Source organism: Mytilus trossulus, chromosome 14 (genome assembly GCF_036588685.1).
Source record: "Mytilus trossulus isolate FHL-02 chromosome 14, PNRI_Mtr1.1.1.hap1, whole genome shotgun sequence".
In the NCBI taxonomy this organism is placed as follows: domain Eukaryota; kingdom Metazoa; phylum Mollusca; class Bivalvia; order Mytilida; family Mytilidae; genus Mytilus; species Mytilus trossulus.
This window is the reverse complement of record NC_086386.1, coordinates 19,022,086-19,047,942: the sequence shown is the minus strand read 5'-3', so window position 1 is coordinate 19,047,942 and position 25,857 is coordinate 19,022,086. Positions and strand designations below refer to the sequence as shown.

Below are 25,857 nucleotides of genomic sequence, written 5' to 3'. Positions count from 1 at the left end.
TCACAAAATTTTATATTCAACGAAAAGCAAATATTGTCTATACTTATTAGACTGTATGTGTAATGATGGAAAACCATAAAATCAAATAACCACGAAAACGCAATTTTTTCCCTGATTCAAGAAAATTGATACTCATAAAAATGATTCAATTAACAGTAGGTCTTTTCACATACATATGGCGCTTCGGGACGCTTCTGACAAACATGTTTCTAATGATGTCTTGTTCTGACAACCAAGCATGCTTTGTACCAATCTGTTGAGCTCAGCCATTTCCAACTGATTTTTAGTTTGTTCTTATGTTGTGATGTTTATTGTTTGTCAGAGCATGAATCCATATTTGTTCGTAAGAGGAAGACACCCGATTTTCAGAACAAGCCTCCATACATTTTTTTTTTATCAGAACAAGACTCCTAATTTTCATATAGCAAGGCCTCATACATGTACCTGTTTGTCAGAGCAAGACCCCATACATATTTGTAAATTAAGGACCCATACATATTCGTAAGGGCATTTGTCAGATCAATACCCCATACATATTTGTAAAGGCATTTGTCAGAGCAATTATACCCCATACATATTTGCTAAAAAAATACCCCATACATATTTGCTAAATCAAGACTTGTACATATTTGAAGAGCGTTGGAAAGAATGAGATCCAATACATGCTGGCAGCATATAAGGGATTACCTGCTGAACGCGAGAAGTCAAGACGACTACACATGTATGTCTTCCGTTGGGATTCAAGTTCAATAATTTCAAAATAAAATTTAAGTACCCAAATAAATATATGTATTATGATTATTAGTGCGTATATAATTAAATATTTGGAAACATGCTTCTATTCCACGTGCTAGTTTTTTTTTATACATTAAAATTTCAATGAAGACACATGCCTTTGTGTGGTTAGGAAAAAAGGGGGGACAAAAAGGGCAAGACTTTACGTTGATAGTCAGGATGAAAACGTATTACGTTATATAGGGGCTTTTAAACATTAATCAAACTCCCATTTTCATGTTCTGTTGCCGTATATTTTCCCGAGATTTGAAATCTTTATTTTGGATACACTCCCAATATAAATAAAAGTATCCAAAAACTAGATTCGTTCATTTCGAAATTTAAATGTTTATCTCTCTCATACGCAAATTTGTCACAGGTGAGATATCAATCATGTGGTTCCACTGAACATCTATATATATACACAGAAGATTTTAAACTTTTTATTTTAACATTTAAACAGGTAAGATTACCATACATAACTATATATTTAATCTTAAACTTGTCCTAAATTATAACCCTTAACATTTCTCTGCGCTATACAAACTGCCACTTCATTGAAATAGGAATTTGTACCATAGAAAAGCAAAAACGAAATATTGATATAATTACTGAAGCATGTTGAAAATCGCCCATATACAAGTAGTATTGACTATAATACTTTAAAGCGGGTATAAGGGTTGAATAACCTCAGAAGTGATTGAACCTTGGTATTCCTTTATTTTATGACAAGTGTCCAAACAGACTTGCCACTCCAGGAACAGTTCCATTCTCTCGTAACTTCGATAAATCACATATGCATGTTTCAACTTATATCACTGTATATAAAGTGCGAATCCAGCTAGTTCATTTTTACTGTTATATGCGGGTATGTCTATTGTAGAATAAAGGATCATGGGAAAACTGTATTTGTTTACGTTTTGAAAATATCAAGTTAAAAGATTTTAAGTGAAGTTTTAACATATTTTCATTGTGATATGTCTTTATAATATACAAACATAGCATTAAAGTTCAAATAAGTGTTATAAAAGCATCATAATATAGCATATCGATTATTGAAAGCGATCCATTTTAACTATAGTTGCGATGAATTATCACTGTCAGTGCAGTCATTATTAATGTAGAATTTTCAAAGATGCGAGGAATTTTTATTGTAGAATTATGTGATAAATGCACTTACAACAAATGAAAAAAAACTTAGTTGATGACTTTAGGATTTATGATACATGTATTTTCAAATTGAAATACAAACTCCTCATTCATTCTTAAACAAATATATAGCTTGCAAAAAATCGGCAATCCGGCGTGACGCTTATACCCAAATGCGACCCACTATTTTACTCAATTTTGACTCATATTTAGCCCATTATAAATATATTGAAAAAGTAGCGTAGATTTTTTTATCCCTTTTTATCCCGTCTCGTTTCGTTTTATAGCCATATATAGATGTCGTATGTGACAATGAGACATTATACGTCAAAATACGGTCTTCAACATGGAGTATTGGCTCACACCGAACAGCAAGTTATAAAGGGCTCCAGTGTAAAACCTTTTAAACGGGAAAACAAATGTGCAATCTATATCAAGATGTACGTAATTTGTGGTGAAGTGTCATGGAAATGGATAAAAAAAATAAGGATAAAGATCCCTTTACGCTTTATAAGCATTTGAAATAAATGTTATTTCTATTGAATTTATTAGAGTGTTTTAAAACCAAACTTTCCTCCGTAAGTTAAATTCTATCAAATCTTTCTCTTACTTTATCTATTGTTTAAGCAAGTCGGCTAAATTAAGGCTTTACAGCTAATTTCTAATGCATGTAAAGCAAAACTTTGGTTGGCTTGCTTGCTTTGTTTGTATAATTGTTTATACAAACTTGGTAAATAAGATTGACATTTTTAAACAATATGAATAGGCATAGTTTAACCTGTATTTTTAATATTTGAATTAAATTGGGTGTTATCATAATGATTATCCAATAAAAAAGCAAGCAAATCAACTAAAGTCTTGCTCTACATGCTTAAAGAAATGAGCTTTAATAGATAAAAAAAAACAAAACTATACAGTGAAAATGCACCGCATATACAATACTAATGATTTGCTCCACAGTAAAAATGAAAGAATAGTATCATTATTCGACAGTAAACATGACTAGTATTACGAAATCATCATAGTGGAATTTAGTTAAATATGAAGAAACTGAATGACAAAACATATTCTACGTTATACAACTTTAATAATTGTATTAAAATGAATATTTTTTACTGCAACAACATCTCACCTATTAGTTATAAAGCACCTGCACGATCTGTTCGTGAAATGTCCTAAATATTCACCTATTTTGGTATGTATTTCACAGCTGGATGGCTTAGGCGCGATAATACCCCGCTCGTATCTCTTACTTTGTTTTATTAGTATTATGTATTTCTGAACATATACATTTTAACTAATTTTCTTCATTTTCTTCAAAAATTAAAAAAAGTTCGTCTGTTTATTTATTATTCTACATTAGACATTTATGGCATATACAGTAAAAATGATATTTTAGGATCCGCACTTTACATACACTGTTATATCGTACAAATAGAATCATATTCAAAACAGTCTGGTCCTGGCCATTGATTGACGACCTAAATTATCCCATTGACTGGGACAGATTATGTGAACGTTTGTCGGTAACAATCACTGCTCACTATGTACTTGTTAAAGACACAAAATCTGTGGGGTCACCAAAGGTTCTCAACACCTAAATAAAGCAATTCGAAAAACGAATCCGGAATAATACGATGTGTTGATTTATATCAATAATATAAATCAAAACATAAAGGTTATTCCTGAATAATTTTTAACCGGATTTTTGTGACAAAAATGTCGGTTATTGATTTGGGGATGCTCGGCGGGCGGACGGGCGGGCGGTCGGTCGGTCGGGCGGTCGGGCGGCAATCAAATGTTGTCCGTGCATTAACTCATGAGCCGTTTAATCAAAGCTTTTAAAATTTTAATATGTTGTTACGTATACTGACAACTAAATGAAGGTCAAGTTCAATAATGATGATTTTGACTTTTACCGTTCAGTAGTTATGGTTCTTGAAAGATCGTAAAATGGCGTTTCCAGTCGTGTCTGTGCATTTACACATGAACTGTTCTACCAAAGCTTCCCAAATTTTAATATGTTGTTACTGATGACTAAATGGAGGTCAAGTTCAATAATGACAATTTTGACTTTTACCGTTCAGGCGTTATGGTTCTTGAAAGATTGAAAAATGGTGTTTCCAGTCATGTCCGTGCATTTTTTCATGAACCATTCAACCAAAGCTTTTTAAATTTTAATATGTTATTACTGATGACAAAATAGAGGTCAAGTTCAATAATGACGATTTTGACTTTTACTGTTCAGGAGTTATGGTTCTTGAAAGATGGTAAAATGGTGTTTCCATTCACGTTGTTGCATTTACTCACGAACCATTCAATCTAAGCTTTTCAAATTTTTGTTGCATTTACTCACGAACTATTCAATCTAAGCTTTTCAAATTTTAATATGTTGATACTGATGACAAAATAGAGGTCAAATTTGATATTGACGATTTTCACTTTCACCAATCATCAGTAATGGTTCTTGTGATATTGCCAGGACACAAATAAATGCTAATAAATCCGGTTTGCTGTCGTTGTGACAGCCTCTTGTTCGAATTATTTTATTATCAAAGGCGTTAAGAACCTTTGGTGACCCCACAGTTTAAATTCTATAATAAGTAAGAAGTGAGCAATGGTCGTTACAGACAAACGTTCGCCTAATCTGTCCCAGTCAATGGGATAATTTAGGTCGCCAATCAATGGCCAGGACCACACTGTTTTGAATATGATTCTATATACAATGCTGAAATTTTTAAATCAAAATTTTCTTTTATCACACTTGCTTGTGTTTGGCCATGTGATTAACAAATATGCACTAAAAAATAATTAATAAATTGAACATATTTTACCCGTCGTAAGTTGAAAAAACAGTCATGACGGTTTTTTGCGTAAAAAATCGGCACGATAAATGTTGCTCGTATGTCAAAATAAATATTCGTGATTGATTTAAATATGGATTTTTGTGAAATAAGACGCTAAACAATATCGGATCACGTGAACCGGTTCGCCAAAATTCTCTTTTACGTTTGATCTGTTTTGGTTTTGAAGCTACGACAAAAAAAAACCAACCACAAGAACTCCTGTAAAATCATGATAATCCAAAAAGTTCCATGATTTTAAAGCATGATTATATTGCATACCTAACACTGATATTTATGTATCAACATCAGTTTTCAACAAAATCCAGAATGTTTGTGATTGGAGAATGGTCACGGCTGATTGAAGTACAAAATTTTGTTTTCCGCCGATTTTATGTTTCTTCTACACACATGTTCAATATTTGAAAGAAACAGTTCTGGTATATTTAAGTAAAAAAAAGGAATAAACATATTAGTTTTTTTCAGTGATATTATGAAGGTCATACATTGACCTATAATGGTTTACCTTTTTTAAAATTGTTATTTGGATAGAGAGTTGTCTCATATATATATATATATCTTTATTCCCACAAACCAAATTACAAAGGTATAGAAATAATTATACATATTTCAAAATTACATATTATTAAATAAATAATGTACGAAAGTAGATAGAGGCATTCACAATTGTTCACCCAGATAAGTTCAATTTGTTATTGATCTCCTTAATAAGTTTACATAGTTCCTTCAGTTCTGAGCATTTTTTTGAATTCATTAAGTCATAAAACTTCAATGTGTTTGGACTATTTCTATAGTAAAATGCAAAACATTTTTTCTACAGTATCAAAAACTGAACAATTAAAAATGTAAGGGTATTCATCACCAATGGCATCTGAATTACATAATACACATTTTCTGTTTTCTCTTTCTATGTTTTGCCATCTTCCTATATCTATAAGCTGAAGCTCTTTGCAAAATTATACAAAAATACTAGTTTATGACATAGCCCATTTGCTGTACATTGACCTTTATCGGCATAACTGTAACTTATTACCAAGTTAAAAACAAATGAACATTAAAACATTAAATTTCTTACATTGATAACGTTGTTGAGAGAGTTGATATTTAATATGAACTACATACGTTATAGCATTGACCAGTAGCCAGGGGTTCGGTAAGATAATGATTCAAACGATACAGCTTTTAATTTACTGGACATTTCTATATAAAAAAGAAGATGTGGTATGATTGCCAATGAGACAACTCTCCACAAGAGACCAAAATGACATAGCAATTAACAACTATAGGTCACCGTACGGCCTTCAACAATGAAGAAAGCCCATACCACATTATTACATTTATTCTGAAATTTTGCTAAACTAGAGTTGCAGCTCTCTGATCTTAAAACATTTTCATTGCTCTAGATCTGTTCAGACTCTTTTAGTTGTAATGGTCTTGAGGACACCTGATGATCTAAATAAAACATAAATATTTCGGAACAAAGATACAAATACAATGAAGGAATCTTCCATTCATGCATGTCCTTATCATTTCGGATAGGGTCATGTTTGCCATACCTTACAGAATAAGAGCATTGAAAGAGCTTCTTAAAAGGGGATCTTACATTCGCTGCCTCTGACAAAAATGTTCATATAGAGGTTGGGCCACGTTCTCTAAACTTTCAATAACCATAAAGACCTTCCTAAAGGAAGTACCAGCTATAATGTCCAAATTTCAAAAGCACGTATTTGCGTATTCATTTGAGTCTCTCAGGATATTTATAGACATTCCTCATCATGAGAATTCGTGCTAGACGATAGAAATTCAGTCAAACTGTACATGTATTTTTATTTCAACTCCATCAATCATTCAGATTGGGGTTAACATTCAATAATCATCTTAAGTTTTACTTATAATAAATTCAAACCCTTTAACTTGAATTCAAAGTTTGTATGTTCTACATGTATCTAATAGCTAATTAGCATTATTTCGGTGCAGGAGTTACTCTAGATCTTATTATAAGTAATTTTTTTTTATATAATTGTAGAATCATGGTGATAAAAGTCTTACTAACACTTGTGTTTGGTGTTAATTGCATTATTGGGTACACAGAAAATGAACGGAAGCAGTTTTTAATGGCGGGACTGTCTGATATTCAACGGGAAACAATTGATGGACCAGTAACAGTTGAGAGTGGAACCATACCGACATGGCTAAATGGTAAACAAAATCATGTACACACTATTATTAATAAAGAAAAAAACAAACAAACATGTAAACCACTTTCATGAAACTCACATATCACATTGATATAAAGCATGAAGCCACCCTATATAGATTATATACTAACTTATACGAATTCTTTGGAATGTAAACAAAAAAGATTTATTTTTAGTGTCCTCTTACAAAATAACACTTCAATGCCGATTTACAAATAAATCGTACCATATCAGACTTTTCGTCTTTTTTTTCGGAGAGAAATAGAGTGACCTACACTAAACATAGCTAAACACAGCTAGAGTTGGACGGAGCTATGTCAATGCAATGTAAATGAAATTAAAACGTCCACTGTTTTTATTCAGACCCTACACCCAATGAATAAAACCCCATAGTATTGAACTAATATGCACTCAAGCTTTTATTTCTATTTTTTTTACAGAGCAAATATCATTGAATGGTGTTTATCTTACTAATGTTTAATTAATCTCCCAAAGGTAACTTTATGCGACATTCCTGTGGAGTTTTTGGTGAAACAGATCACTTGGATAGCAACGAACCAAACTATATCAGCCATCTTTTCGATTGTCTTGAAATTGGTTCGAAGTTCAAATTAGAAAACGGACATGTGACTTTTACAAACAGGTAGGTACCATGGTCAATTAGCAGGTAAACAAAACTTAACCTCTACTTGTCTACTAAGTATTTCTTTATTGAACACACAATATAAAACACTCACAATATGATAAGTCAAGACGACAACGGACAAAGTTTGAGTAAGAGAAACCTCGTTTAATTCCTTGGTTTATTCAGTTTGAGTAACAGAAACCTCGTGTAATTCCTTGGTTAATTCAGTTTGAGTAACAGAAACCTTGTTTAATTCCTTGGTTAATTCAGTTTGAGTAACAGAAACCTCATTTAATTCCTTGTTTAATTCAGTCCGAGAAAAGCAGAAGATAACAAATGGATATACACGTTTATGAGTTAAAGGCAAACTAACAATCCAATGGCAGAAAAACAAAATAGGACAAAAATCTAACAATAGTTTACAAAACACAAAACACAAAAATTAAATGTCATTGATCAAGACGAACCCAAACCAAACATCGGATGAACGCAAGTGCGTCGTAAGTTAAATGTTGAATCATCAAAGTGAATATAAGCGACTACTATCACTTGTGATAGGCTTTTAAAAGATTCGATTGATTTTTTAGTGTAAGAATTAGTAAGAATAATTCACATTCGAAACAGTTTAAATGAAGTTTTATCACAAAAGTCTTACTCCTAATTACGCTTCCTCTAGAATCATGGATGTACAGAATGTTAGTTACAGAAAAATTGAAGGCTTTTTTAATTATGCATTTATTAGATCCAAAATTAAAAACTTGACTTTTATACAGATGGTATGACACTCAATCAAACGAATTTTACAATCGTTATGGGAGGAACATGAACAAGTCTAGTGTTTTTATGGCGGGAACGTACAGCAAGGCAGTAAGTATATTAAGTTTAAGGCTCGGAAGATCAGTCTTCGCATACACTATGAAGGAGTATTCATATGGGTGTCACCTACTTTCAGTATTTCAGTGCCATCAGAAAATCAACGGACTTCAGCTGTATAACTAGCAATTATATGATTCTCAATTAAGATCGAACACACCTGCAATGAAAGCCTTAGTGTTGACAGGCTAGTGATCACGGTATTTAAACTACATTGACCAATCGGAAAGCGAGGCGTGACAAATATTGGAAAAATACAATATTTTGGCCATAATCTCTAATTCATCAACAAACCTTACCGATTCTCTTTTGTTGATAGTTGGTCAAAACAAATATGAAATAAATAGTTTAACGACCGAAAACATATGAACCAGATTATATGTCTTAAAACCTAGAAAAAAACATTGATATTAAGTATGCAATCTGAATGTATTGCCCAATCAATCTTAAAATAAAATTGAGATTGAAAATGGGGAATGTGTCAAAAAGACAACAACACGACCATAGAACAAATAACAACAGAAGGTCAAATCATCTTAAAAATAATACAAGACAAAGTCCAGAGGCTCCTGACTTGAGACAGGCGTGAAAATGTTTAAGAGATTTCAACCCTCCCCTAATACCACAAGCCAATAGTATATTTCTGTCACTAGTACATTTACAATATGAAAAAACACTTGAACTACCACTTATTTATGTTATATTTTAATAGAACATGTCACAAGTACAGAAATTTGATGAATTTGGAAAGCAGTCAAACAAGATTGTTGAAGTACCGCATGTCAGTTGGTGGCAGATTGGTAACCAAGCCGTTGCTATGACAGAAATGCCAGTAGGTGTAGTGATTAACCCAGTAAAGGTGGAACATAATGGATATATAAGTTACAAAGACAATAACTTTGGCTATGGTAAAAGTGTCCAGTTAACTGATAACCCAGCGCATGAGCACACTGAAGCGGACGGTACATTGTGGAGCACAGTCACAGCTGTCAGATTTACATCACAGACGCACATGAATATTTGGTAAGTATCGTGTATACTTACTAGAGACATGCAGTAGATGAGGTTATAACTGGGTCCCCGTGCAACTAAAAGATTGTTAAATAATACAGATATAGTTGTTTTTCCTGCTTGAATGGTTTTACACTAGTAATTTTTGGGGGCCCTTTATAACTTACTGATCGGGATGACCTATAATGCCATTATGAGTGACAATGAGATACCTATCCGTCCAAGTCACAGTTTGGTTTACTTTTTACAAATTGTGACTTGGACGGATAGGTGTCTCATTGTCACTCATACCACATCTTCTTATTTCTATAAACATAGACTGAACGAATCAGTTTGATCTATGAAACAATTTGAATTAAAATGCAATTATAATATTAAAACGTACGTGCCTATATAGCGGCAAGTTGATGTTAGGTGTCCTGTAAGTTGAATTATTGATGAAATTTCTTGATTCAATTCCTTGAAAAATCAGTTTCCGAAGATAAAGTTTAATTCATAATATTTGAGGAGACAAATATTGCACAATTGCATTTTTTTTTATTATAGGCGAATTACTTACAAGGTTGGTGCTGACAGGATCAGACACAAAGTTGGAGAACACCATTATAACGATGCAGATTTAACAAAGTGTTCTAGAACAAAGCCATTCAACACTTACCCTGATTTAAGTTCAAGATTTGGTTATTTACACTCATTCAGCATGACAGAACATTATATAATTCTGCCTGAGACGGCCTACATGCATGATCCTTGTTTTTACGGTAATTAAGTAACATTAATTTTGAGACAGATAGGTACATGTATATAAAGGATTGATTTCTAATGTCTGGCTCGAATCAAAATAATCCGAAGATTAACGATGCTTACATTGCTTTTGGGACACCTGTTTGACACATCAAAATATACATCTTGAATTCAATTTGAAGTTATCAGCAGCTACATGAGTCCCGTATTTGAAAAAACTGATTGCAAAAAAAATTATATAAACCATAATATAATTACATTTTAAGATGAAGAACAGCAATAAAAGTGCCGTCCTTTTGATGCGTATGTACTGACTTTGTGTCCAGGATGTATGTGCTATAAAATTTCTGTTTTCTTATACACAACAAATCAACAAATATATCCATCTAAACGTCTGACTTGTATGACACTCAACATTGTTACGTACACATGACAGCATTTTTGAATTTTTGCCTTAAAATTCAGTTTTTATTTACAATGTTATCACATACAGTAATATCGATCATTATTTTGTTCACAGCTCATTATCAGAATGGGGAACCATTCTTTCCCCAGGGGTTCAAGTTCGAACATAAAGGTATGTCACGGTTAGTAGTGATGAGGAAGTCAGACGGTGTAATAGTCGCCACCATCAAAGCCAAACCTTTCTTCGTTACTCATCAGGTGAGATTTTGTATTCCTACAATGTTAGGATGTAATTGTTAGAATATAAAACCTGATTTATTATACAATAAAATCACCGGTGATAAAATTGGGAATGGAAAACGGGGAAAGAGACAATAACCCAACCAAATAACAGAAAACATTCTAAGACCATGCACTAAGGGATTTAAATACAGCGAAAAAGAACCCTAAACCGAAACATTCAAGCTGGCCGACATCCAAGACTAACACAGGCCAGAACTCGAGGTTTTGAATTGTATAGTCAATGTTTTGTTGATATTGTCATTTAATATCGATTAAGAACTTCAAAATATAATAGGAATTTTAAAATTCTTTCTTAGAATTTACATGGCTTGCATAATTTGTTTTAAGTGGTAAAAAAGCCTGCATGGCAAATTTCAATCGAACAGAAAGATATGAGGGGATATTTCATGGGAACAGTTCTAACATTTTATTTAGGTTTTCAGTATAATAAAAAAAAACATATTTAATGCAGGACAAACCCGTCGTGATAGGTTACAGATATTTTTTATTGTAATTTGTGTACATTTTGATTTTAGCTAGGATCGTATGAAGATGGAGAATTGATACATATGGATATGTTAATGTATGACGATGCATCTATATATGACAGGACGACATACATTACCAGTCTTATGGCTAATGTAAGTTTTACGCATCAAAACTGTAATCATAACTAAATGGCAGATTACAGATGAAAATTGTTTAATTTCTAGAAAGTCAGAAATAGACAAGTGTTTCTCTGAAATCAGTTATCATTACACGAGCAGTTACTATTTTTTTTTATTATCAATTAATGAAATTTAATTTATCTTTTATTTGTTTTCCGTCGGTTTTCTGCAAAGTGAAAAAAAAATTGAAAATTCTCCAGGAAATTATCTTGACACAAATTATAAAACAATAATATAAGAATAACGATACTAAAAATTCTTTTTTTTTTTTTAATTTGTAAACTGAAATGTCATGTTTTATGTTTAAGTATGGCATCACAGACATTTGTTCGGGGTTATCAGGTTATCTTTTAAGAATTTTACATTCATTTTAAAAATAAAATATTAAAATACTATGATAGATATGTAACGAGAAACCTTCTAAATCTAAGGGGATATAGAACACATAATGGCGTCAACTCTTTGTCCTTAAATGTTTACATTTTTGTCCACAGGTCATGCACTAGCCGCGGGGCTAGCCTAATCTATTTTAATCAAAGTGTTTGATACCCCCTTTACCACAATATATTCTATTGTAGAATCCGTACACTACTAATGTAACCAGAATAACTATAAACACCACTGACTGGACAGCAATGTTTAAGAATCTCCGTACTGGTCCTCCTGCTGCTTTTGAAATGGCAAATATCAACTATGCATACAATGGTAGGAAATATACGTATGCTTATATGAGTAGGAATTTCGACAGAGCCGACCAAAATGCAGTAACAAAGGTAATTTTTACTTGAATCAGAATTCTTTCTGCAACGCTATATTACTCTATGCATTTGCCTTATTACTAAAGTAATTATCTTCTTACTTTGTTTACTTTGTTGTGGTGTTTCTGTTGACGGACAACACAGATTTTTAATTTGTAAATGTTATAAATCTACAAATAATATGTTTCTCTTGAAAGTCAATTTAAGAATATGATGTCTGCCTCTAATAACAACAGTACACATACAGAGTTCAAATGTCAACAGTGAATCTTTTACCGACCTAAAATGGTGCACTTTTTTAACTTCTAAAGTTACAACGCTTCAGCGTGGGCATTCGTGTCCCCACACACGTTCTTCTACAATTTCAATTTTAGTTCAAAACATATTGAACATATTTTGAATCAATGATGAGTTTTATAATGTAAATAAAACAACATACATTTTAACCTTACTCAGTTAAATGTGGATACTGGTGTTGAAACGGAATATCTTTTCCCGGAGGGAATGTTTGTTCAAGAGCCTCAATTTGTGTCACGACCTAACTCAACAGCAGAAGATGATGGCGTTATACTAGCACAAGGGGTCGATGGAACAAAAAATAAAGGTAATATGCAATCAAATGCTAAGTCAAAGTGGGACTTGATAATACATTGTTTTTACTTATGTTTAAATGAATAACCCTTTGTGCATACGAGAAAGCGTCTTTATTTCAGTTGTCATCCAATTTTTTTCTTAAAATTCGAAGACTGTGTTTGATACTCCTGATTCCTCAAGCTCCAACTTTTTTTAGAACAGGGTGAAAAGTTTAAAAATCTTTAATAAATAGTTTTTATATTTCAAGGCTTTTTACTTCTATTTTAAATTTGTTTGTAACAAACGTAATTTTGTCCTCTACAATACAGAGTAAGGTTAATAAAACAAATTTCATTCAAAGACATGTTTTGTCAACTAAACAATTGTACAGGCAAAATATATGAGTCAATGGTAAAATACTTTAGACCTGATAAGTTATTTCTTCTTTTAAAATATGCTTGGATTGTTTAGTGGTATTTACATCAACATCAAGCTCATTCTTTCGTATTTTGTTTTTATTCTTTTATTTCAATGAGCTTAATCCTCTTCAATTAGATGATTATACATTTGTTAACAACTTTCTTAAACTAGCCGTGAGGTAATAGATTTTTATTTGCTCCGTGTTGAAGGCCTTACTTTGAGACGAAGACAATCAATTAAAACGATGTTCCTTTGCTTTTTGTGTGTTTATTACTTTGCATGAAGGCATCATGATATATTATGGATGGATACATCATAAAATCGAGAATGGAAATTGGGAATGTGTCAAAAAGACAACAACACGATCAAAGAATAGACAACAGCCGAATGCTACCAATGGGTCTTCAATGCAGCGAAAAACTCCAGCAACCGGAGTCGTACTTTAGCTGGCCCTTTAACAAAAAATTGTATCAAGTTCAGTTATAATGGACGTCATAGTTAAATTCCGAAATATACACAAAAAACTAAAATTAAAAATCATACAAATCAAAGACCAGAGGCTCCTGACTTGGGACAAGTGCAAAAATGCGGCGGGGTTAACATAGACATGATCATTTGAAAATGACATTTGAATATTTTACAGCATTTCTCTGTGTTATTGATGCTAAGACAATGAAGTTGATATCTCACGTGACAGCACCAGACATAGCTTTGTTGGGACTACATAATAGGTAAAAAATAATAAACAGTATTAGCTTCAATCCATTTCAAATTACTTAGTCGTTCCCTTCATTGTTTGTCATCAATCTGGGAGTGAAAATGATTAAATCTACTTTTTTCTAGCCTTATATATACTTCTATCGATTCCTCGTCTAGTCTCAAAATTTTAATAAAACATTGAAATATCTAAAATGTTGAAATACGTTTCTTTCCTACATCTTCATGAACATGCATGTAATATTTGTCACTAGACATTAGATAAATAACAATCAATAAATCAATCTTTCCTTATTCAATATAGTTTTTTATAACGTTTATCGATCTTTATTTTGCATGGGTGTTGTTGACGCAACAGCAAAGCATCGATACCAGTATCCGTTTAGGTATTTTAATCACCTTACCTTTTTTCAAACGAATATACTATTAAGGAGTGAAAAAAAATATACTTACCTTTATCATGCTTATTACACTTAAGGAGGTTTGTAATCAGGTTTTTGACTTTTTGTCAGATTTTCAATAATCTTGTATTGTTTTTTTAAAACAGATAGCGGTCAATGTTAAATAAATGAAAAGTCTAGAGAAAATTGTTTCCCGCTTAATTTTCAATGGCCTTTATCTAACTAAAAACAAGCACACTGACCCATATTTTTTAGCTGTTCTAGTTTCTCTATTTAGACTCTACATAATTTATAACAGTCATTTAGAATCCTTGTTATTTAGAACCTGAGTAGCTAACCTCTTAATATTTTTTTTTATAGATTCTTTGGTCTCGAGGTTGGAACGGCAAATGTTGGTTCAGTGGAAATAATTGGAAAAAGATAACAAGAAGAGTTTATAACAGATATACCATTTTCAAACCTACAACACTACATAATAGCTGAGATCTGTGCACAAGAACTACCATACAGTGTTCATTTTAATTATATATACACAGCTTTAAATAAAATTATGTATTTCATAATCATTTTCGATATTTGTCATATGTTAATTTTAAAATTATGATTAAAGTGTGTAAAATTCAACTGTATTTTTCCATAAGTGACAATAGTAGCATTTCTCAAGATACAGAATGAGTTATTTTTTGAACGAAATCAATCATTGATAGAAATAAACACAATTTAATGACGAAGAAGTTCCCAACTATAAGTAACTGTAAGACATTCAACAATGAGCAAAAAAGTTCGTCGAATAGCAAGGCATATAATGCCCCTTTATTACAAATTTTAACAATTAAATGAGAAAACTAACGGTCTGATTTCATTACAAACAAATATGATAGACACCAATAGACGACAACGATTAAATTTCCGGTCTCTCTCTTGGGACAGGCTCATACACAATTATGTTGCGGGATTAAACATGTTTGCTGGACCCAAACTCTTCTTCAAACCTTACTTACGGCAATATAACATACATTACTTAGCCTTTGATGATATATGGAGGGGTTCGCGAGGTTTTGAGTAAAAACAACGTCCATTACACAATTGACCAATCAGGATTACCAATTCTTTTTATTCCGAAATCAATAATATATTCATTTCATTGGCTGTAGCCAATTTACTGATTTATTTTGGTCAAAACATACTCAGTTAGAAATAACCAAACAATTTGAATGATAAGTAACTTAGAACTAGGATGACAAAAGACAAAGCTTACGCGAGATGAAACAAAGAAAGTCAGGCTAAATTAAAGACAAAGAATTAAATACAATCGCGTAATACGATTTTCACAATTTATCTGCCCCCGAAACAACAAAAAAACCAAAAAAAAAAAAACCAAACAAAATATATATTTCTTTTTTAAAACGATTGGTTTTCATTTAAAATGTGTTTAGAAATAAAAAAGTTGTAATCATTTTCACAAAAATGTCCCCATCTTACCATAACGAACTTACAATTAAAACATGAGTACAACATGTCCATATTTTATGTCTAATTCTAAAGTTAGGTGTATGTTTCATTTTCTGTTATCAGGGTATGCGTCACTTAATAGAAAATGCACTACTGAGCACTATTGTTTGAGAGTCTTTATTTTACTAATTTTAAAAACTGAACATGGACAATAGATCAATTATCAAATAAGTAAGTCATGTTGTGTTTATTTATATTAGAAATATTTACCATACCATTACATTTTATTTTTTTTGCTATACAAAATAGAATGATAAATTGATATCATATTAAATGAATGGACGAAACAATTAGTAAAAAAAGGCATTTCAATTTAATGTTGCATTCTACTTATCATTTCTTGCATACATATTAACTTTCAATTGTAAATGCTAATAATATACATATAAAATATGATATCGCCTTCATTGAACAGCCATAGACATAGGAAGAAGTCCGAATACGGAATATCTAATAAAGGGTACCTATATCAACATAAGATATCAGTGGCATTCTCCCATGCAAAAGCTTGTACAATGTTCTATATATTGTCACTGTGAGTATACGTACAGTATCGAATTAATGCTCACAAAAGCTTGAAACTAATATGAAATTGGAACAACATAGCGCAAACTCAATATCTTGCAATATTTAAAACAAGTTTTGCAATGTATCAACGATGAAAATAATAATTTTGTTATCATGCAGCATCAGAAAGAATGCAACATAAATGGAGAAAACCTGTCCTGTTCGGTTTTGGAGTTGCAGTGGTTTGTTTAATGATAATTCTGGAAAGTTTCCATCCATCATTCATAAATTTACAGTATAGAAAGTACCAAGATAATTTTAAAGACGTGAGTTGTATGTTTTTGATAATTTTACTTCAGTGTTTGTGAACCGGTTATAACGGCTCAATCCGCCATCAAAAATGAGTTTAGAAATTGTGGAAAAATAGGATATGTTCATTTTAAGGGCATACGATACAGTTACAGGGAAGGTAATGACGTTGCTAACGTAATTTGTTATTTTTGCGACGTCAAACTGTGACATATCGGGAAACGATGCATTTTTCGACTGATTTTTATCATTCAAACTGATTTTATTTGAAAACGAGTTCATGGACCCCTATTTTTCAAAACGGCATTTGGTTTCATTTTGCAGGGAGATTATGTGACCCAAATTTTATAAAACTGTAAATAGAGGATTTTTTTAAATTGTGATAAACATGCAGTAAAAGATTACGTTTTTTCCTCAATTCATGAACATTTGATAAATATGAGTCATTTCTGAATAAAAAAATGCACATGTTTTAAGATATTTATTAAATACAGAAATTCCCGATTATTTAACAAAAAACAATTTGTTTTTATCTTTTATAACAAAAAAGTTATGTCTTTCTTTCGAAAAAGAAATGACGGCCACAAATCTGAATTTCGAGCATATATACAAAATTTCGACCTCATTTTACGCAAAAAGTAGCACATGAAGGTATAATTTTTATTACATATTTGATTTAATCAGGTAAAAAATAGCCTATAAGCAAATTTTTATGAACTTGTAAATACAGGATCAAAACTGTATCGTATGCCCTTAAATCAACAATTGCGATAAAATGATGTAATTTAAAAATTGACAAATGGATAAACCTTCAGATATTCATGTCGGCATCAAAATTAAATGATATCTGGGCATACCACACGACCTGCATGGTCTCAATGAATAGTTCAAATATTAGGACGTACTTTGTTTGTATTGGATACATTAACTTTACAAAGCAGTACATTTCTGGTGCGTTTACTTATTTATATTAACAAAGAAATTGACCTTAGTGACAAGGAGTTTATCAAAATTCGGTTTAATCGCGCAGTGGTATTAACGGTGTTTAAATTTTATAGACCTTAAAAAAACGTCTGGAAAATTTAAAATCTCGGCCATTCTCTGGAATAAGTTGTTTCAAAAATTTGGATTAGTTTCAATCTAATCTGGAGCTTAAAGAAACCACAGATTGAGTTTGCCTCGCCCTCATTGCTAGACAGTTACTTCAAATGTCAGACCAGCGGTCTGAACAGTAATAAAATCTATGACAAACGAGACGGTTTCACTTTTTGATTATAAATGTTTCTCACCTTTACAGCAAATACCGGTAAACAAACTTCAGTCGCGTATGGAGTAATAATTTTCGCAAATCATACGATATTCAAGATCCTAAAGAATTTGTTAATAGTCATTTTAGGTGACTTAGCAAAACAATAATGAGTCAGGTTTCTGTCAAAGAATATCTCGTCCTTTTTCTAAAAAAAGTTCTTCAAAAGTTACGAAGACCTAATAGATAAATATTAAGGGATATTTCACAAATAAAACAAGATGGTCTTCAGTTTATATTGATTTTAAGTACCGAAAATGTATGTATGTATGCTTTTCATTTACTTTACAGTGTTATTGTGATTTGTCATCATGCAGCAGGGTAAATTAAACAAATCAAGGAAAAAAAAAACCAACATAAAATATGTATAGTTATCAAAGGAACCAGGCTTATAATTAGATATGAAAGATGACTGTTTCATTTAAATAAGACTCATCAGTGACGCTTAGACCAAAATAATTAGAAAGTCAAAACAAATACAAAAGTTGAAGAGCATTTGGAACCCCAAATTCCAAAATGAAAAAATGAAAAAAAAAAAAAATGAAATTAAAAATACTAAAATTAATAATAAATAAATGTGAACTGACAATCAACTACACATAAATTTAATGGCAACATTTTCAATTTAACTATTATCAGACATTTATTCTTCTTTGCCGGAACTTTGAACGAACTATAAATTTTGTGATTCTTCAGAACAACAAAACTAAAACTTCATTTTAGGTGAACATTTTATAGTGACGTCTTGTAACATGTTAGTTGTTTTGGATCTGTCAGACACGTGATTTTTGTGTTCCGAGACTTTGAATAACTACAAATGTATTTGGGTGTGGATAATTAGCACTAAACGCAGTCAACATCTTGTTTATTTACAGGAAATATTGTTTAAACCAGTCAATGACACAAACTGCTTATACACGGTAAGTACCAAAATGTTAGTACATAAAATTTGAAGAAGGAGTGCACTACCCGTGTTCACATACTTTAAAAGTCACCAATTGTACGATTGTTTATTTTTGTTTGGAACATGAAAGTCAAAAACGACTGTTGGAAAGAACATACTGCTCAAAAGTTGTTAGAATTACATTTCTCAGTGACACATGATCGTTAAATGAATTGTTTTCGATAACATTGTATACAGTTTGAAAATTCAAACCCAATTTTGGTACACCTGTGTTCATCTCTTAAGCAAACACGGTCATACACAATTTTCATGGACACATTATCGGTAAGATTTGTATTTTGCAGATGATTTCATAGTTTATTAATCCAAAACCAATTTCGTATAACTTTCTTGATGACAACCGTTGTTTCTCTGAAGCAAACAGGTCAAACTTAAATTTAGATTCTATTTTTGTTGCAGTTAGATGGACGGATAGATCGTGATCTTGAAGGGAATTTCGTAATACCCGCAGAGGATGTTGTGAAGCTATTACCTCATCATATAGCCGAATGCTTATTAAGAAGGTATACATTGTAACACAGGAAAAAAGTTTTTCTGAACTGATTACTTTCCTTATGTTATCCCCAGTAGTATTTAGCAAAAGACCGTTTAAAGTTAGATCTAAACTGTTGTTACGCTTGATGACACACGATATTTTTAAAACATACTTATCTGGACCCTACACAATTTAGAAATGTTTCACCATAGTTCATCAAATAACAATTATAAGAAAGTATAACGAAAGTATATGCTTTTCATCTTCAAGAACGTTAAAAAATAAAATTACTTTTAAGTAAGTTTTGAGGAAGCTTACATTCATTTGAGAATCCAAAATAGTCAAAGTAGGTTACATCTACAATATTAGGGTGGCCATACTACACACATGATCTAACATGTGTCAGAATCAAGTGGTGCACCCAACACAGGAGTTTTTTTCTACACTGTTTAGTAAATTTGCTATATAAACACACCAGGTTTTATAGTGATTAACAATCAACAGTATCTTACCTCAATTTGCAAATTCAGATTCATCGTTAACAATTGGAAATCAGCCCTTTATTTAACATATTGATTGTAATAATATATATCTTACTGATAATACTGCAAAATTTCATAAACACATACAATTCTAATTATGTACCAAAACTATGTTTACAATATATTCAGGCTGTTTTTACCGAAGTCGGTTTGCTTCTGCTGTTTTAGAATGGTTGAAGTTGATGCTCAAATGCTGGTTTTAGTCATAAGCTTATTTGTATTTGATTTTGTAAAAAAAATGTATTCTTTTTGTTTAGTTATTATTTCGATTTTAGTAAATTCGATTTTTTATTAAATATTTATAGATATACTTCAACTCTACAGACTTACTGTGCAAAACGTAGCCATCATGGTCAATTGGAACATAGTTGGAACTTTTGTATCGATGGCTGCTATAAACCAAACAGTAATACAAAAGTTATTGCATTCAGGTAATAAGACAATCAAGGCTAAGTTTCTTATAAATGATAAAATATCAATCAAAATAGATCCTCTTCAAAGTGTCGGACTTTTTAAATCTCATCTTGCATTTCAACGAGACAACCGGCGAGAAACAACTGAAAGATTGTCTTACTTTCATCGAACTCTAGAAACAATCTGTAGGTTTTCACAAATATTAGTAATATAAGATTTAGTTCGCTGCTGAATTTTTTTTGTTGAAAAGCCTGGTGATTTGTTTCTTCAATTAAGTAAAATCGAGGAAAATAGTACTATTATTACATTGTAGTTTTCATTTGGAATCTCATCAAAATAAATTTTCATTTGAATTGTATTATATTAGTTATTTCGGGACCTTTTATGGCTTACTATGCGGTTTAGACCCAGTAAAAGATTTTATACAAAATGAGAAAAGTGGCAATTGGTCATATGTCATTCTTTTTCCTACCCTAATTCTAGACTGTCTGTTTTAAGAGAAAAAAAAATTAGAAATCTAAAAAATACATAGTTTTTTTACTTATATATATCTCATTAAAGGATTTCAGTACTTCTGTATGTTAATGTGAAAATGTGCCTTACAGATTGAAGTTCAAAACTGAACACACTACTCATCTTTATAATGTATGGTTGTATGGAAATAAATTCTATTTCAGCATTCGTGACGACTATCATAATGCTTATGGTCTATCGGCTTTCTTTAATAGTACTGCATATCGATTTAGTCCTAGGTAAGTTTTGTAAATAAATATAAAATATATGAGCCTCGATTTTGGTCCTGTACCAAAGAGAGTAAAAATAAAAAATCTGATATAAAAAAAAATTGCATTTATATTTTGTAGAAATCCACATGGTTTAAAATGTGAATTTGGATTATGACTTACATGTATGCGATCAGTAAAACATAAAACTAAATTGAAATAGTATGGAAGTATACTTACTGTGGTCTTTAGAAATATCCTGAATCCTTCTGAATTCCAATTTGTTCTGTTGAATATACATACGTTAATATGAACAATTATCAGAACAAGCAATAAAAACTGAACTCGGTAATTGACAAAATAAATTATTGAGCATTAGTGTTCATGCAGACTTCGTATCTTCATTATCGACATTTATTGTCCAATAGTGACATTGTAAAACAACATTCGTATTTGTCTTTTATTTACTCTTTTTTAGAGATTCTATGAAGTCGAAAAACGACGTTATGTTTAAATTGAAGTCACGGAACAAACTTGCTGACACAAGGCGACTTTGGACAATGGATGGTATCAAAGACTTTTTAAAGAGTACAAATGTTGGTAGTTTAACTTCTAGTAACTTAAAATATCAATGATGTAGACACGATTTGATTTCTTTTTATTTCGTATTACTTGAATATTCATGCAACTTCTTTGGTGCTTAATACGAGGAAGAACTTCACAAATGTCATTCGGTAGCTAGCACTGCAATATATGTGTATCGTTTTTCCCCAAGCAACATATTTGCAATAAATTAGTTTCTTGAAAAAGAGTAAAATAGCTATCAAATAATTGAAAAATCATAAAATACAAGCGAATGTATATAAAGAATAATGCGGAATATCTGTATACTGACCAGTAACTAAGTAAAAAAACCTTAAATGACTATTTAGATCAACATAGTCGTTCAGCATCGAAATAGTTATATAGTTTATATTGATAAGTGTATAATGACTCTGATGTAATATATAACTCAATATCATGACAACATAGTCATATATATAAATATTTCTATTTGTATCTTTTTGAAGATGAAGCAACATATTATCATCATTGATGCCGGACATTACACAGACTTAGTTATCACCAAAATATTCGAGACTCGCATCGTAGGTGAAATTCAACAAATATCTGTTCGCCTTACCTATGAAGATAATATAAAAGTTGATAACAAGCCGATACTGGGTACATTAAGAAGGTTTTATGACCATGGTTTTCGAATTTTCTGGTTTGATTTAGACTACACATGTGTTTCGAGAATAGATAGAAAAAGGACAAACTGTATGCAAATTGATATGGTAGGTAAATAATATAACTTATAGATCAATATTTAACACTTTTGACTTCTTTAAATCACTATAATAAGTTTCATGTTCCAAATTAGCAACACAAATATTAATAATTTATATCATTTTCCTATCAAATATTATATACATACGTGCGACAATATCTTGCTGAAATTGATTATTCTTTCACAATGAACTATAGTTTGTTTGACTTTCCATTGTAAAAGTGTGAGGGTATCTTCACCACAGTACCATATCGACCCTAAGATGGGTTTACCAGAAGATTGAAAATGGACATTTGGTTTAGTAATAAAATTAACGGTACCAATTTTCTTGCACCAGATGCGCATTTCGACAATTCATGTCTCTTCAGTGATGCTCGTGGCCAAAATATTTGAAATCCAAAGCTTATATAAATGATGAAGAGCTATAATCCAAAAGGTCCAAAAAGTATAGCCAAATCCGTGAAAGGAATCAGAGCTTTGCATGAGGGAGATACATTCCTTAATCTATAATAATTTCTTATATTTCGTAACAGCAAATTTAAATAACACAAAAAATCCGTATTTTCATGCCAGTACCGAAGTACTGGCTACTGGGCTGGTGATACCCTCGGGGACTTATAGTCCACCAGCAGAGGCATCGACCCAGTGGTAGTAATAAAATTAACAGTACCAATTTTCTTGCACCAGATGCGCATTTCGACAATTCATGTCTCTTCAGTGATGCTCGTGGCCAAAATATTTGAAATCCAAAGCTTATATAAATGATGAAGAGCTATAATCCAAAAGGTCCAAAAAGTATAGCCAAATCCGTGAAAGGAATCAGAGCTTTGCATGAGGGAGATACATTACTTAATCTATAATAATTTTTTATATTTCGTAACAGCAAATTTAAATAACACAAAAAAATCCGTATTTTCATGCCAGTACCGAAGTACTGGCTACTGGGCTGGTGATACCCTCGGAGACTTATAGTCCACCAGCAGAGGCATCGACCCAGTGGTAGTAATAGATACCTCACACTTTGAGCTAAAAACTACAATGTAACACATTTTCTTTTCTGCAATATTTTCCAACTTTAAAACTATTGTGTTCAGTAGTTGTCTCCTTGGCGAATACCCCATATTCTTTCTTTTTTCTTGAAATAAATACAACAATGCATTGTAAAACTGTATTATTTAAAAAAAATGTAAAACTGAAAGCCACACATATATTTCCTCTGATCCTCGAGAATTACACAATGGTTATTTCACTACAAAAAAATGATGCATATAGGTCCATAATGCAAATATTTCACAACAAAAAAAGATGGAATTCCAAAATTCAAATATTGAAAAAAACACCAAGCAATTAAACATAATCCACAAATACTGATATAATCACAAATATACTTAGTATTAACTTTCACTATCAAAATTGAACACGCATCCAGTGAATAAACTTCCAACGTCTCCTCCTGCACTATTCGATGGTTCAAGATTTTCTGTGCTGTCTTCATGATTAATTTTCTTTCAAATGTTTTTCTCGGTTCAAACATATTTGAGATATCCTTTACATCTCATTGGAAGCCCTTTAATTTTTTCAAACACTCTCAACTGACCTATGGCCTATTTTGTTCAAGATTTCTTGTTCTTGGATTCTTGCCAAGAATAATGTTGTGGCACACGTCCTTTTACCCGAGTGGTTAGTAAAATAAACCTTTCCTCCAGGTTCTGCACGCCTAGTTTTCATGATAATAAATAACTTGTTGATACCTTCGAACTGTTCACCAAACTTTATATCTCCTTTATCTACAGGTCTCCTGTAACAGGCTGTCCCATTCAGTTCACGTACAATATTCAAATACTGTTCATAAATCTTGAAAAGTACAGGTTTTTGAAGATAGGGTTTTTTGCACTAAGTCTACCTGAAAAATGAAATATTGACATTCAGCGACATAAAAATCATATATTCAGCAAAACTGATTATTGAGATATTTTTTTTTATTTGGCATTGATAAGGTAAAATGTAATAGGCATACACACAACATCTTGCAATACGATCTCTGAACACTGAACATATCTCATCACGGTTTGATTACAGCCAAGCCTTAAAGTAGACCAAAATTAACTAAAAACTAGTTTTTTAAACATCATCGCCAATTACATTACTTTTATTGAAGAGCAAACATCTAATAGGAAACCTGTTAAACAAGTCATATGGAGACGATATGGCATTCATGCACGCTTTAATATGACCATCAAACGATTTTTTTGCTTCAATTGTTTCATTTTTTATATTTTCAGAACTAAATTGATTTATTTTGTAGATCCACAAAAATTGCAAAGATTCCTGGAAACTAGTAGGTTCATTTAATCTTATTGGCATTGATAATTTATCTTGATATATTCTATAACATCTAATCATGCTACGTGTTGTAAAACCCAACCAAAGAACAGGAAACAGCTGAAGGCTAGCAATTGGTCTTTAAAACAGCGAGAAAATTCAATATCCGGAGGCTGCCTTAAGCTTGCCCTTCAACAAACAATGTGTACATTACAATCCGAAACATCTAAATGAACTAGAATAAAAAAAAATTACAAGAATAACAAATCAAGAGGCTCATGACCTGGCCAAGGCGAAAAAAAAAACGGCGAAGTTAAACATATTTTGTGAGATCTCAAACTTTACCCTATACCTCTATCAAATAGGTCAACCAAATAATTATCAAAGGTACCAGGCTTATTATTTAATACGCCAGACGCGTATTTCGTCTAAAAGAGACTCATCAATGACGCTCAAATCAAAATAGTTATACAACCAAACATGTACAAAGTTGAAGGGCACTGAGGACTCAAATTCCAAAAAGTTATGCCAAATACGACTAAGGAAATAAATGCCTAGGATAAGATAATCCGTAGAATTTCCAAAGTTCATAATTTTGTTAACAATAGAATTATAGATAAAAACCATTTAATTGATATTCATGTCAACACTTAAGTGCTGACTACTGGGCTGTTGATACCCTCGGGGAAGAAACATCCGAAAACAGTGGCAACGACACAGAGGTGTAAACAGTTATCAAAGAGAACAAGGCTTATAAATTGATACTCAAGACTCACCAGTGACGCTCAAATAAAAAAAGTTATACAGACACACTAGTACAAAGTTAAAGATAAAAAAAAATCAAGAAAGGTATGCCAAATACGGTAAAGGTTATCCATGCCAGGATATCAAAGATATCGCGATGACAATTGTAAAACAATCCAAATTTGAACTATTGATGAATTGAAAGTTTTTGTATTTCCTGTTTTAGTATTAAACAATACATGTTCTGT

The 25,857-nt window shown here is 31.6% G+C and overlaps 3 protein-coding genes across 5 annotated transcripts in view; 2 read left to right on the top strand and 1 right to left on the bottom strand.

Moving 5' to 3' along the window:
* Positions 1-16,005, bottom strand: part of LOC134696656 (probable N-acetyltransferase 16) — a 31,920-nt gene extending 15,915 nt beyond the window's left edge. The window contains exon 1 of the mRNA XM_063558571.1: positions 15,959-16,005. The gene's annotated coding sequence lies outside the window, so the exon portion shown is untranslated. The remainder of the gene's footprint in view (positions 1-15,958) is intronic.
* On the top strand, positions 1,067-15,086 carry LOC134696655 (carotenoid isomerooxygenase-like). Of its 3 annotated transcripts, none has more exons than XM_063558570.1 (12): positions 1,067-1,153; positions 6,814-6,986; positions 7,481-7,628; positions 8,384-8,477; positions 9,196-9,506; positions 10,041-10,255; positions 10,759-10,901; positions 11,462-11,566; positions 12,172-12,366; positions 12,808-12,955; positions 13,988-14,075; positions 14,823-15,086. In XM_063558570.1, exons 2-12 carry the CDS (start codon positions 6,818-6,820, stop codon positions 14,884-14,886), a joined length of 1,680 nt encoding a protein of 559 aa, XP_063414640.1. In that variant the 5' UTR covers positions 1,067-1,153; positions 6,814-6,817; the 3' UTR covers positions 14,887-15,086. The 3 variants fall into 3 exon arrangements, with proteins under 3 accessions (XP_063414640.1, XP_063414639.1, XP_063414638.1); XM_063558569.1 differs by having other exon boundaries at positions 1,123-1,237; XM_063558568.1 differs by lacking the exon at positions 1,067-1,153 and adding an exon at positions 1,476-1,642.
* Positions 16,006-16,372: 367 nt separating the features above from the next.
* Positions 16,373-21,848, top strand: LOC134697545 (uncharacterized). The gene is made up of 6 exons (XM_063559826.1): positions 16,373-16,807; positions 18,972-19,016; positions 19,460-19,563; positions 20,383-20,508; positions 21,169-21,243; positions 21,692-21,848. The coding sequence occupies exons 1-6, from the start codon at positions 16,673-16,675 to the stop codon at positions 21,846-21,848; spliced, it is 642 nt and encodes a 213-aa protein (XP_063415896.1). The 5' UTR covers positions 16,373-16,672.
* Positions 21,849-25,857: the final 4,009 nt, after the last annotated feature.

Excerpts from the sequence above, each read along its gene's own strand:
- LOC134696655 (XM_063558570.1), top strand. The coding sequence starts at position 6,818 with ATGGTGATAAAAGTCTTACTAACACTTGTGTTTGGTGTTAATTGCATT. Across the intron at positions 10,256-10,758 it reads GCATGATCCTTGTTTTTACG|CTCATTATCAGAATGGGGAA; the intron begins GTAATTAAGTAA and ends TTTTGTTCACAG. Across the intron at positions 12,367-12,807 it reads ACCAAAATGCAGTAACAAAG|TTAAATGTGGATACTGGTGT; the intron begins GTAATTTTTACT and ends AACCTTACTCAG.
- LOC134697545 (XM_063559826.1), top strand. The coding sequence starts at position 16,673 with ATGCAACATAAATGGAGAAAACCTGTCCTGTTCGGTTTTGGAGTTGCA. Across the intron at positions 19,017-19,459 it reads ACACAAACTGCTTATACACG|TTAGATGGACGGATAGATCG; the intron begins GTAAGTACCAAA and ends TTTTTGTTGCAG. Across the intron at positions 20,509-21,168 it reads ACAAAAGTTATTGCATTCAG|CATTCGTGACGACTATCATA; the intron begins GTAATAAGACAA and ends ATTCTATTTCAG.